This window comes from Parasteatoda tepidariorum, chromosome 2, assembly GCF_043381705.1.
Source record: "Parasteatoda tepidariorum isolate YZ-2023 chromosome 2, CAS_Ptep_4.0, whole genome shotgun sequence".
Lineage (NCBI taxonomy): Eukaryota > Metazoa > Arthropoda > Arachnida > Araneae > Theridiidae > Parasteatoda > Parasteatoda tepidariorum.
Window position 1 is genome coordinate 34,566,153 of NC_092205.1, and position 13,272 is coordinate 34,579,424.

The window sequence follows — 13,272 nt, forward strand, 5'->3', positions numbered from 1 at the left end:
ATTATAACTAATTGTTCGGGTAAACTGCTGAAAAGTTTTTTAACCCTTTTTTCACGTAATTTGATGGGAGTAGCCTATTACCATCAGTGGACGAAATCTAATGTAAACATAATCAACGTAATGTTTCCTCATTTTAAATCTAACGTGAACTTTTTCCACGAAATAACGTTAGAAATATTCACTTATTGAATCGCAATATAAGATAGATATATGCGAAATGATAAATTTAAAAAGCTCTGTTCAGTAATTTAATTGGAGCTATCATTATTTTCGCAATGCCAATATTATTTGGCGGGAATTAGTGTTAATCTTATCTCACGTTTTGAAACATATTTTCTTTCTGACTGGATTAATGAGATTCTTTCCTCCGATTCCTTGAATAATTATATTTGTAGGGGTCATTTGCCCCTTTTTCAGCCGAGGTCCTGTTTTTGAAGTCAAGGGCCCGTTTTATTTTGCGATAAAATGTCTTGTGAAGAGTTTGTTTTACGATAAAATTTTGTGAAGGGTTATAACATCTACTTTTTTTTCGAAAATAACTTTTGATATTTATTTTTTTCCCACAATTGTTTTAATATTAGTAGTTTTTTAAAAAGAAATTTAACAGAGTATTTCTTTACATAACGATTTAACTATTTTATATATAAAAGTTCTTCAAAAATTCTACAAAATTTGAAAATAACACTTTTGTGCTTTGAAGAAGTGGCCCGCAATAAATTTTGTCTCGGGACCCATAAGACCTTTGTTCAGCTTTGGATGTAGTTGTCTTCTTCTGCTGCACTGCCACTTTTAACTATTTAAGTCAATTTTTCGTTTAAGTCAAGTTTTGGGTCAATGTTAAGTCAAGTTTAAGTAACCGAGTAAAACAGAATCAGGGGAGAGATGTGTCATTTCTTGTTATCATAACAGCAGACAGCCTTAGACTTAATGGAAAAGGGTATTCTTTCCATAGACAAACTATAGGTAATCTTAAGTTTTTTAAGATTTGATAACAATTTTTTTTTTAAATACAAAATCCTATTATCTTTTAACACTTCTCATAAATTCTATAGCAAAACATAATTGATATAATTTCTCCCCACATTAATTCAACTCATTTCTGTCGGAATTTATCTTAACACAATTCCGCTATCCATCCGAACCTCTGCACTCCTAAATATGTGGATTATTTAACCTCCCTCTATTCATAAATATCTTTTTGATCATGGGAAATCTTTTTCGAATGACGTCTGCTTTGTTAGACAAGCAGACATTCCTGCCAATGAAAAAGGGGTTTATTAATAATTCAAAGAGTTGCATCGAAAAGAACGGAAATCTTAGAAAGTCACCATTTTTGTCGTCCGCATACATATTTCATGATACTTTTCGATCTTTCTTTTCAAAGAAGACGACATGTCCTTGAAATCCGGAAAAGATCATGTGTTAAGAAACCATTCATTACTAGAAAATATTTGCATACTTTCGCCTATCATCTCTTATAATATTTTATGAATAATAGAATAAAATTATACTTATTTATGTTACTGCGAAGTTATTAGGATGATTTTAAGAAGCTTTTTCTCTAACTACCGAACTCAATCGTCAAAGGGATGTTGTAAGATGTAAATACACCTTTAGCCCATATTCATTTCATTTTCTAAGTGAATTGATAATGGATATTTACTGTACTCGGTATTCCTTAGTGTCTTTTGGAAAATATAAAGTGCGATGTTATTGTAACGTAATTAGAATTTGTTCTTGGTTTTTTCCCCTCTCTCTTAATTGCACAACAATACAGCGGGCTTTATTCTAGAATTTAATTGGGGAGGGGGTTAAAATTATACCAAATGCAATTTTGTTTGCACTCAGCCATTTTTTTTCTTTTCTTTTTGAAAAGGTAGTTTAGAATACTGTATTTAGCCTGTTGTTTTTAGCATGAATATCTTTGTATTTGCATAATTTACGATATATAGAATTTTTTTGGATCAACCAAATCAGTTTTTATCCGTTTCCAAGGGTCTGTCCAGACATTTTGTGAAAGGACCGTTTTTCTTGAAATTGTGAAGAAATTCTTTCAACCAGGGTTCTGCTTTTATGAATTTGTGCAAATAGGGTCCGGTTATTGCAAAAAACTTTTTCAAGGAGTTTTTAAATTGTAAATAGATACATGATTATGCTCCGCACTGTAAAATTATATAAAAAAAAATTAAATTTTCAAAAATGAACAGCAATTGCTGCTTCTAAGTTAGAGATGCAACATACAAATATTTGGTGTTTAGCCTATACTGCTGAACGCAGAATATTCATTTCGGACGAATATAGGAAGAAGCGTTTGCCGTAGACAAAATTTAATTCGTTTACATCCATCTTTCTTGTTTTCTGCCCTCGGAAGGGTTTATTCAGTTAACAAAACAATAATGAAGATAAACAAATTTGTGAAGGGTCCGATTAAAAGAAAAATCATTTTGTGAAGGGTCCGTTAACGGACCCAAAACATACCCCTGGTTTAAACGATTGTAAAAATGTATGTTGAAAATTATGAAACTAGTTAAGTGTGCAATATTAAATTACCTATTCAGAATTACTAACTGCATAATTTTATTACTTTAAACATATTTATTTTTCAAAAAAATCCGTCGAAGTTTTACCAAGCTTTACTTCCTCAATTAATAGAGCGACGACTTAATTTTCCACCCTCTCTGAAATATTTATTGTACTATTAAATAATACTCTATCATCAAAAATGTGATAAGAACAAAGAAACTTAAAGAAACCAGGGACACAAAAATTTAATCTATTATCCATGGAGAGAGAAAAGGCCTCGCAATTGCTTTTAAATCAAAATTGCTTTATACATATATAATTGATGGAAGAAGATGCTATAATATTAATATTAAATCTTCAGAAGTAGATTTAATATTAATAATACTGTTTATATGCATGGAACTATTTATAATTCTCATCAACATACGTTAATTATATTTCGCGATGCCAATAGTTCATAAATTATAAATAATCTAGTTTTTTAATACAATTTTTAATGTGTTTTTTTGATTAAAAAAACCACTTTTTAATTCTTAAAACAAAACTTTAATGCTAAAAATAATATTAGCTGGAAAAGTATCCATAAAACGTTAAAAGAAATATATTTTATCGCTTTTAAAAATGCCCATTAAAACAAAGATTATATTCAGAAGCAAAGCATAAATAATAAAAAAATTTCTTAATTTTTTTAAATTTTAAAGCTAAACATCTCGGTTTTCCAATTACTATATTTTCTAGAAAAGTGAAGAAAAAAATAAATAAGTCTAATAATTCCCTTTTAATTGCGACATAATAAAAACGTTGATAAACATTGAGGTTTTTTTTAAAAAAGTAAAAGCTAGATATAAACCAAAACAAAACTTGTTCTTAACTTTTTAATGCTAAAAATCTAACTTTTTCACATTACCGTATTTTTAGAAAAAAGTGACGATAAAAAAATAAAGAAAACGTTTATTAGAAACGCTCTTTAAAAGAGATGCCGTGTCATATTAAAAATGCTGAAAAAGAAAGTTAATAATAGCAAAAGAGAAACTGAAACAAAAAATTGTTCTTATTTCTTAAAATATAACTTTAACGTTCAAAATCACAACTTTCTTTTACCGGTTACCTGTCTTACCGTACAGAAAAGAAAGAAAAAAAAGAAAACGAAGAGACAATAAAAGAAGTCTATCAGAAACGCTCTTTTAAAATGCCGCACTATAATAAAAACAGCGAAAGCGAGGGGGAAAAAATCGTTCTCAATTCTTAAAAAGAAAAGTTTTGGAAAAAAAGAAGACCAAATTGACTGCCTAAAAGTAATTTTTCAAAAAATCAGCAGTGCAAAAAATTTATGGTTAAGTATAAAATATTCTAATTTCAATTTTTCAAATTTCGCTTTTCCAATTGTTTTCCAGAACATAAATTTGCTAGCACATGATTTTTAGAACTTAACAAATATGTGTAAAAACTATTTCTAATAATGTGTAATATAAAATACTATTTTAGATTACTCTTAATTTAATTTATTCAAATTAAAAAAGAAAAGAAACTTTATCATCAGAAAATACTTTTCCAAGAGTGTTCGGTAAATTCAATGAATATTCGGTTGGCCTAACATTCGGCCAACCGAGTATTCGGCAAACGGGCCGAATATTCGTTACATTCCTAGTTGTATTAAAAATATCAGAATTTTCAAAAAAAGAAAGAAAAAAAAAGTGCATAATGGCTTGAATTGACGTTGAGATCGTCAGAAATAAAGCACGTCAAAGTGGTAATTAAATTACGAGATTTGCAATTCTCAGGTCGTAAAAGTATAGTATTAAAAATATTGGGACTTTCAAAAATTACGTCGAAAATAATAAAAGACACAAAAAAAAAATATTTTGCAATGAAATCTCAAATAGAGCACACATTTTAATGGGTGATTCAAGTGTCGTAATAATACATATTAAAAACATCAGGATTTTCAAAACCTCAGACAGCAATGACTGCCGAAAAAACGAGCTTAGACTGACGATGAAACAGAGCGCGGAAACTCGCTCGAACTAATATCGTATTAGAAATGTCGGGATTTTAAAAACTGCTTGGAAATCCCACAATAACTGCAGACAAAAAAGTTCGAAATGTCGCTTGGATTAACGAAGAAAGGGTTACAAATAAAAAGCGTCAAAAATAATAACTGGATTAACAAAATTTTGCATTACAGAAAAAATAATATATTAAAAATAATAAGATTTTTAAAACGAATTGGAAACGCGTTGCTATACTCGCCAGAAAAGCTATCGAAAAACCACAGATTTACGATGCGCAATATGAGCGTGTTTAAAAGTGATGCGCGATTCAAATTTTCCGACTTTTTTTTTCATTTTTAAAAAGGGGAAAATATATATTATATTAATTAATATATACACATAATAATATTTATTATATTATAATATATTAATTTTTTCATTATGTTCAGTTGCTATCAAAGACTGCATTTCGACAATTGGCGGGCCGCAGGTTGTGTACTCCTTTCAGAGGTTGCTTTAATTTTTAGTAATTTTTATTCGATAGTAATTTTTTTTATTAATTGACAACCAATTAATCAATTATCCTATATTTATTTAAGAATTTAGCGTCATGACGTAAAAGCTTTCATGTATAAATCTTTAAAGTTTTCTAATGTAATCCTAATGATTATGACTTGTACTTACTTGCAGGAACATATATATTTTTTTTGAGAAAAATTTAAAACATGAAAAAGAAGTGCTCAGAACTGTTAGTGAAATTTATATATTAATTTGTTCTAAACTATCTTCGAAATTTTATGTTTTCTGTTACATTCTTTAAACATCCTTTTAACCATCTTTCTTAAGGGGAGAGGGGAAATGAATGTTTGTTAAACTTTTAATTTAGCAAACATTAGGTATTATTTAATAGTTTAACTCTTTAACCAGGGGTCTGTCCAGACATTTTGTGAAAGGTCCGTTTTTCGTGAAATTGTGAAAAAATTACTCATATTCTTTCAACCAGGGTCCGCTTTTATGAATTTGTGCAAATAGGGTCCGTTATTGCAAAAAAAAAAAACTTATTCAAGTAGTTTTTAAATTGTAAAGACATACAAGATTATGCTCAACACTATAAAATTATAATTAAAAAATTAAATTTTAAAAAATAAACAACAATTGCTGCTTCTAAATTAGAGATGCAACATACAAATATTTGGTATTTAGCCTATATTGCTGAACGCAGAATATTAATTTCGGACTAATAATGGAAGAATCGTTTGCTGAGGGCAAAACTTAATTCGTTTACATCCATCTTTCTTGTTTTCTGCCCTGGAAAGGGTTTATTCGATTAACAAAATAATAATGAAGATAAACAAATTTGTGAAGGGTTCGATTAAAAGAAAAATCATTTTGTGAAGGGTCCGTTTTTAAATTAAAATATTTTGTGAAGGGTCCGTTTTTAAGTTAAAATATTTTGTGAAGGGTCCGTTTTTATGAAAAGATATTTTGTGAAGGTCCGTTTCTTCTAAACAGACCCCTGCTTTAACGTTTGCATTTCCTGGGCAAATTAGTGTAAAATTTTTCTAACAAGCACAGTTTCAGAGGGAGGGACCTGGTTTACTATGCAGAAATGCAAAGATCATATCCAGAACTAAGTTGAACTGTTCAGTGTCCTCAGTTAAATGGTTTAAGTCAATAATAATATGCTTTTGCCTTATTTTCTGTACAATGCCTAATTATTTATTTCAGGATCTTCTATGTTTATCTTCATATTTACTGAACTCTTAATTAATTTATTTTGTTCATTGCAGAAAGCTGGAAACATACTGAATTTTTGCAATGAAACAGTCAAACTGAATGGATCCGTGCCAATATCATCCTTAGCAGCTATAGTTTATTCCAATACCACCCTTACTAGCGTAGCCATGACTACCACTGGTCAGCATACTGTTGCATTTGTTGGTACAGGGGATGGAGTGCTGAAAAAAGTATGTACTAACTACGAGAATAGTGTTTCTTCTTTTACATAATTGTATTTTTTTTAATGCAATTGCATTTCATACTGTTTTATAAATATTTTTATAAATTCTTTCTTTATAGCCACTCTTATAATTTTATTAATAATTTGTGTGCTTTAATTCTTGTTTCGCTTGACGTTTTTCAATGCACATACCTTACCAAACAATTACTCCATTTTTAAATGCTCTATTTTTAAAGGCCATACTAGAACATGCTGCATACATTTTCCAAATCTCTGATTTAAATCCATTATCTAGCTTTCAACAAGTGAAGTAATATACAACTTATTTAATCATTACGTTATTATTTTTCCTTTTAATTTTTTAAGTTTAGAATCATTTTAAGCTATAATCAAAATAAAATGTTTAAACAAATTTCTATTGAATTCTTTCATCCACATAATTGTTTTTCTGAGTGTTTGGAATATTGGTTAAAAATCTATATTATGCATGTATATCAGTAAATGACAACATTCAACATGCACTAAAGAAAAATGTAACGTTTTTTCTCACTTATAACCTTGCTAAGAGACTGAATATTGGCATTTGCTGTTGTAAAAAGAAACTTTTAAAAAAAATTAGCATTCACCAAAATACTAAATGTAGACATTCGCCAAAATATAAAAATCACTTCTTGTCTTTTACACTTAATATTTTTTATGGTTCTCTTGATTACAGTTAGTCTATAGCTTTTTTTCAAAGTTTTATTGCTTTTTTTTAAAAGTTTAATAGTTTTTAAATCAACATTCAACATACTAGTGTTTTTTTTCTCGTTATGTTCAACTAAAATTTTCTATTAAGATGGCATGATGATGGTTAATGATTTTGTCTAAATATCTGATTATATATAGAATTAAGACTTAGTTAATAATAAAAAGAAAGGTTACCTTAGTAAGTAATAAACATACAGCTATATCAGTGCTATAGGCTAATGTCCAAAATGCAACTGAATCATAATTTTTAATTTCATTGATTTAATGTAATGGTGCTTAAAATAGACAATTATTTTTTTTTTTTGTTTTCTACTTTTAATTTTACAACTTTTTTTACTAAAATAATAATCTTTTTTAGTTGCTTGTAACAAGTAGTATGGAAGCTGAAGAATTTGAGGAAGTAGTTGTAGATTCTGGTAATCCAATAATAGGTGATGTTGTTTTAGATCCTACTCAACAATATGTTTATGCAGCTTCACCTTATAAGGTAATTAAAGTAATCCAGTTGTCATACTAACGCATGACCTAATATAATGTACATATGTTTAGTTTTAACATTTCACTCTGTTTTATTACAGCTAAGCAAAATACGTATTGAAACTTGTCAACAATATAGTACCTGTGATAAATGCCTGCAAGCCAGAAATCCGTACTGTGGTTGGTGCTCGCTTGAAAGGAGGTACATTTATTCATTTTACTTGTAACAAGTGTTCAAGGATTTAAAATTATTGTCCCCATATCAAGTTTTAAACATTTAGTTAACTAATCCATTAAAGCAGAAATAGAGAAACGAAAATTCGCAACAGTACAGTATAAATATCCGCATTAGCCAAATTTCAGATGTTTGAGTGCTGAATTTTTAAATATATCTTTATTTTCTAGAAACAAAAAATTTTCGAAAATTATTACCCATAAAAATATTTTAAAAAAAAAAAATTTCCAAATTGTAGCGCAAAACAGCTATGTGAAAAAAAAAAATCGTATCATCTGTCATTATCAAATTCTCTCCTTATTTAAAAATATTGAAGATAACTTTAAAGTAAACTAAAATATTGTATTCTCTAATAAATAAGAATTTAAAGAATTTTTTTGAAGATTTTTTAAATATTGTGGTTACTTAAGATTTCCAGTCAATTGAATTCCAGATTGAATTTCATAATTTATGTAACATTTTTAGTAAATGATATTGTTCATTTCAAAATTGTTACCTCATATTTAAAAAAGCAATTTGAAGCAATATATAATATATCTTGAACATTATTAGCAAGGTAATTTAATGATGCTTCACGCAATTCATTTATTACTGTTTGCAGTTATTATTCAACCTAACACTTAAATTAATCATGATAAAAAATTCTATGGGATTTCTTCATTTTTTTAAATATAATTTTATAAATATAAATAAAGGGGATAATCTTACTTTATTTAATCATAATTCAATCTAATAACTTCTAAATATCTCACCTTCGCTATTTTTTTTTAATCTTTTTATTGAAAGTATAAGCATGAAAAAATATTTTTGACTATTGCTACAGAATCAGAACCAGAAATTAAAATATTTTAAAAATGATTTGGCATGATAACTTACCAAGTTATCCTAAGATAGTTTGAATTTAAATGGATTTTTTTTTTTTTTATAAATTAATTTATGGGTCCAATCATTTATTTGATATGGTCAGATTTGAACAAATTCTGTCACTATATACGTTTAGATATTATTTGTCAATGTAGTATTTTATGTATATTAGTTAAAAGAAATTTACTTTCATTGTAGGTGTACAATCAAGGTTGCTTGCCAGAATGCCACATGGTCATTTAATGATCGTAGCTCCCCCAGGTGGTTATCCTTAGAAACAAAACAATGTATAGATTTTCAGGCTGTAAGACCTGATCAGCTGCCTTATAAAAGCATGTCTATAGTAAGTTGGATTCATATTCTTTTTTTCATTAAATTTATTAGATAGCAAGCAGTTTCTTGAAGAAATCCTACTTTTAGTGAATAAATACCATTTCAAACCAGACACTACATAATGTTTTTACATTATAAAGATCAAATTAAAGAAATATTTCTAATTTATAACTGTTTTCAAAATTTAGGTACTACACAAATCTTTCACTAAATTTAAAGCTTTAATTTTTTTTAAAGGTTTTGGTTTCTTATAAACAGATCTTTCTTAAAATCTCATCTCCAATGTTCAAAACTTTTGTAAAACCCTGATAAAAAAAATTTGTTTCTTGCAAAACCATGATAAAAAAATCTTGTTTCTTGTAAAACTCTGATAAAAAAATCTTGTTTCTTGTATTTAAAAAGACTTAAATGATAAAAATTTTTTTAAATAATATTTTTCTGGTTTTATTAATTAGATTTTTTTTTTACTAGTTTGCTTAAAATTTTTTAGTCATTAAAAAAGAAATTTCTAAACCTTAATTATCATTTTTTATGAATTTAAAAAGTTACTGAAATTATACAGACATAAAATAACTTATTGCCTATAACTCTGCAATCAAAGTTCTTTTTTATATCATCATTTCATTATCAGATTTTATTGCTAACTTTTCAATAATTCTTAGAGAAATTCCTAAAATTTTCATTACAATTTTAGGTAGAATTAGTGATTCACCAGTTGCCACAACTACCATATGCTGCCCATTACTTATGCGTATTTGGTGATGGTCCACCTATTCAGGCTAGAGAAACACACACCGGATTGGCATGTATGACACCAGTAATGCCAGCAAGGCCCCCGATTTTACCTACAGAAGGTTTGCATCTTTTGTGTGATTGTAACAATAATCTTAATATATATTTAATTTAAAATAATTTTTATTCCTTAATAATAGTTTTTGTTTTGTAAAAACATTTAAAATCATTTTATTATTAAATATGGGCATGTTTTCAATGTTTGATGCTTTTTGTAGATCACGTAACTGTTAATCTTGCTGTTCGGTCGAGTGAAACAGAAACTGATTTTATCCATCGACCTTTTGTGTTTTACGATTGTGAAGTACATCGAACGTAAGTATTTCTTTTTATTGTACTGTTTGTTACTTATTCTTTATACTCATCTGTTTTCCACATTGTACCATCAACTTTGTATCGTTATAGTGAACCTTATAGTGATAGTCTTTATAATACAGATACGCAATATATGTGTATTTGGTTAATTAAAAATATTAGTTTTGTTTTAGAAAAATAAATACATGTAATGCATTTATTGTACAAAAATTGTAATAAAAATTTGTAATAAAAATTAGTCATGAGACCATATTATGATTAGGGTTTTAACCAGAAGAATAACTAATTTTAAACTTGCATTTGTGTTGATACTTTTATTGTTCTCAACAGTTTTTCAACATTTTAGTTTTTCTATCCTCGGGTAATTTGTAGAGAAAGCATTTATACATCTTTGATTTAATTATAATTAACACTTCAATCAATGCTAAACTCATATCAACTGTTTACTACCGTTTTTCTTCATTTATCCTGAAAATGTTATATATGAACTATCTTATTTAATATATATATATTTTTTATTACAGATGTAAAGCGTGTGTAACTAGTTCATGGGCTTGTAGTTGGTGCGTTCATGAAAATACATGTACTAGCAATGCTACTACATGTTCCCGGAGAGTTATTGTCGGAGAAAGTGTAAGTTTCTTTTTTTTTTTTACATCTTGAACTTTTTTAAGAGACCAAGAATGTCTTTTTTTCGTAATTATATGTCTCATTTTCTTCGTAAAGGAGTAAAATATTTAATTAAAAAATGCAAATTCAACAAAATGTTTTGAGGAAATAAATCTTTTAAATTGTAATTCCTATGAAATAGATAATGAGTAGTATAAAAATATGTTTAAAAATTTAGTCAGGTAAGGAGTTTTTCTAGTCACCTAGGTGACCTGGCTCATGTGGTTTGTGGGAGTGTTTAAGTTATAGACATTAACTACCCTCATCATTACATTCAAATGATGTTCTAATTTAGTTGTATGTGTATTAGAATTCAACATTAATGAGAAATATTCAAATTTTCAGAATCCTCAGAATTCTCTTATAAAAGGTCGTCAGCATTGTCCAAGTTTCAACATAGATGATGAAATTTTACTACCGAATGGTGTTCGCAAAGAAATCTCCATAGGTATCAAGAATTTATTAACACCCTTGGTGAGTTATATTTCTTGTATTTAGATTAACATAACACACAACTAGAATGAGACGGAGCCTTTTAACTGTTTTGTTTTCAAGTAAACATTCGCCTCATACTGAGAGCATCCCTGAAACCAGGAAAAAGAAACATCTGGTTTAATACACAAACTCTGCTTTGTGTTTGTTAGAGGAAAAATCTCTTAACATGTTTCATAACCAGTTTATGTTCAGAACAAAGGTGTGCAAAATATTTACATTTCGTTATTAAGTTTAGTAAAAAAGTTAACTAATTGTTCATTGTCTTCTAGAGATCAGCTCCGGCTTGCTTTTGGAGGTCTGATATAGAAGAATTTTAATTCAAGCCCGAGATACATATCATTACTTAGAGTCCTAAATATATATCAGATGAAGGTCAAGTTTTGCAGTCTCCTCACATAACCTTTAATTGCTAATAAAGGGAATTAGTAAATTAAAACTTTTTCTATCACTAACCTGTAAAAGAAAAAAACTGATCTCTAAGACTAGACAAAAATTAAAAAATATAATAAATATCTTAACCTAAATAAAATCATTTGACAATTAGCTATAGCCTCACAAAGCAAAAGCACCGAACAGAAGTAGCAGATCGCTGTAATTTTTTATACTCAATAATTGAACCAAACCTTTGTTTAAAAACAGAAAAAATGTTTATAAAAATTTTATAATAAATCCGAAGCTTGCCCATGACCGTTACCTTTTTTTAATAAACGAGCCCGTCTCATCTCTGAATTAATTCCTTGTTTTAATTATCCTTTTGATTTATTAACAGTGAAATTTTTTGCAAGTAAATATTATTCTAATGGCCCCAAGGCATCTTATTGATATTTTCTGATTTTATTTTGTTTGATTATCTTTTTTAATTTATGCCAGACTAAGTTTGCATCACCATTTGAATTTGTTTAATTGAGTATGTAATATTTTTGTCTATGAAACCATGGTTTTGTATCCATGTAATGTTGGATATAAAATCATTTCTACCTCTTGTGCCATTTAACTTATTCACCATGGTTTTATGTCCATGTAATGTTGGATATAAAATCATACTCATACTATAACTAGAAAATATTATTTTTACAGGAAGGTTTTCAATGCGTAGTTGAAATTGAAGGCGCTAAAGAAAGGGTATTTGCTCGTGTCAGGGATAACACAGTTATATGTGCTGAGAACATGGTTAGATATTTAATATTTTCTTTTATAATTATACAGTAATCATCAACAAATTTTACAATTTCTTAACGAATGTCTTCTTTATGTTTAGTATTCATATGAAGCTGAAATTGGACAAGTACAAGCATCATTGACTGTGTTATGGAATGGAGATACATTCATCGATAAAACAAATGGTAAACTTAATCAAAAAATTTTGTATAACACGCTCAATGCAAATCAGTAATGCTATCTTTTATATCACAGTAACGTTTTGCAATAATGTTAATCATTCTTATAATTGTATATTATGTATCGTATAATTCTTTTAGTTTATCTTATCTATTAATTATAGGATTATAATTGTCCTATATTTTATCTTATAGTTGTTCTTATAACTTGTTTAGTAATTAATTAACATTTTAAATATCACTAATTATAATTTTGTGATGTAACAAATAGTATTTATTTAATGTTATACATAAAAGATATTTTTTCAAGCAGTCATATAAAATTATTTAAAAAGTGACATAACACAAAAATTGGGTTGAAGGAAATCTTATTTCTTCCAGGATGGTTTTCTTCCACCTTAAAAGAAACTTGCCATCCCTGTGTAGCTCATCATTTAATTTATAGACTTAAAAAAAATATGCTTATTTATACATTTATTTTATTTATGTCAAACAAATGAAGGGAAATACTCAAATTTTTATCCAAATGTA

At 27.7% G+C, this 13,272-nt stretch overlaps 1 protein-coding gene and 1 long non-coding RNA gene across 2 annotated transcripts in view; one reads left to right on the forward strand and one right to left on the reverse strand.

Moving 5' to 3' along the window:
- The window catches only part of LOC107443647 (plexin-B), a 78,676-nt gene that overhangs the window by 40,137 nt on the left and 25,267 nt on the right, over window positions 1–13,272 (forward strand). The window contains exons 3-12 of the mRNA XM_043049925.2: window positions 6,305–6,481; window positions 7,583–7,711; window positions 7,803–7,903; window positions 8,999–9,143; window positions 9,828–9,987; window positions 10,144–10,240; window positions 10,765–10,873; window positions 11,255–11,383; window positions 12,482–12,574; window positions 12,663–12,747. Of these exons, the coding sequence (XP_042905859.1) occupies window positions 6,305–6,481; window positions 7,583–7,711; window positions 7,803–7,903; window positions 8,999–9,143; window positions 9,828–9,987; window positions 10,144–10,240; window positions 10,765–10,873; window positions 11,255–11,383; window positions 12,482–12,574; window positions 12,663–12,747 (1,225 nt within the window). The remainder of the gene's footprint in view (window positions 1–6,304; window positions 6,482–7,582; window positions 7,712–7,802; window positions 7,904–8,998; window positions 9,144–9,827; window positions 9,988–10,143; window positions 10,241–10,764; window positions 10,874–11,254; window positions 11,384–12,481; window positions 12,575–12,662; window positions 12,748–13,272) is intronic.
- The window catches only part of LOC107443648 (uncharacterized), a 43,545-nt gene continuing 41,846 nt past the window's right edge, over window positions 11,574–13,272 (reverse strand). Inside the window, exon 4 of the long non-coding RNA XR_001584012.4 lies at window positions 11,574–11,813. This is a non-coding gene — a long non-coding RNA (uncharacterized lncRNA). The remainder of the gene's footprint in view (window positions 11,814–13,272) is intronic.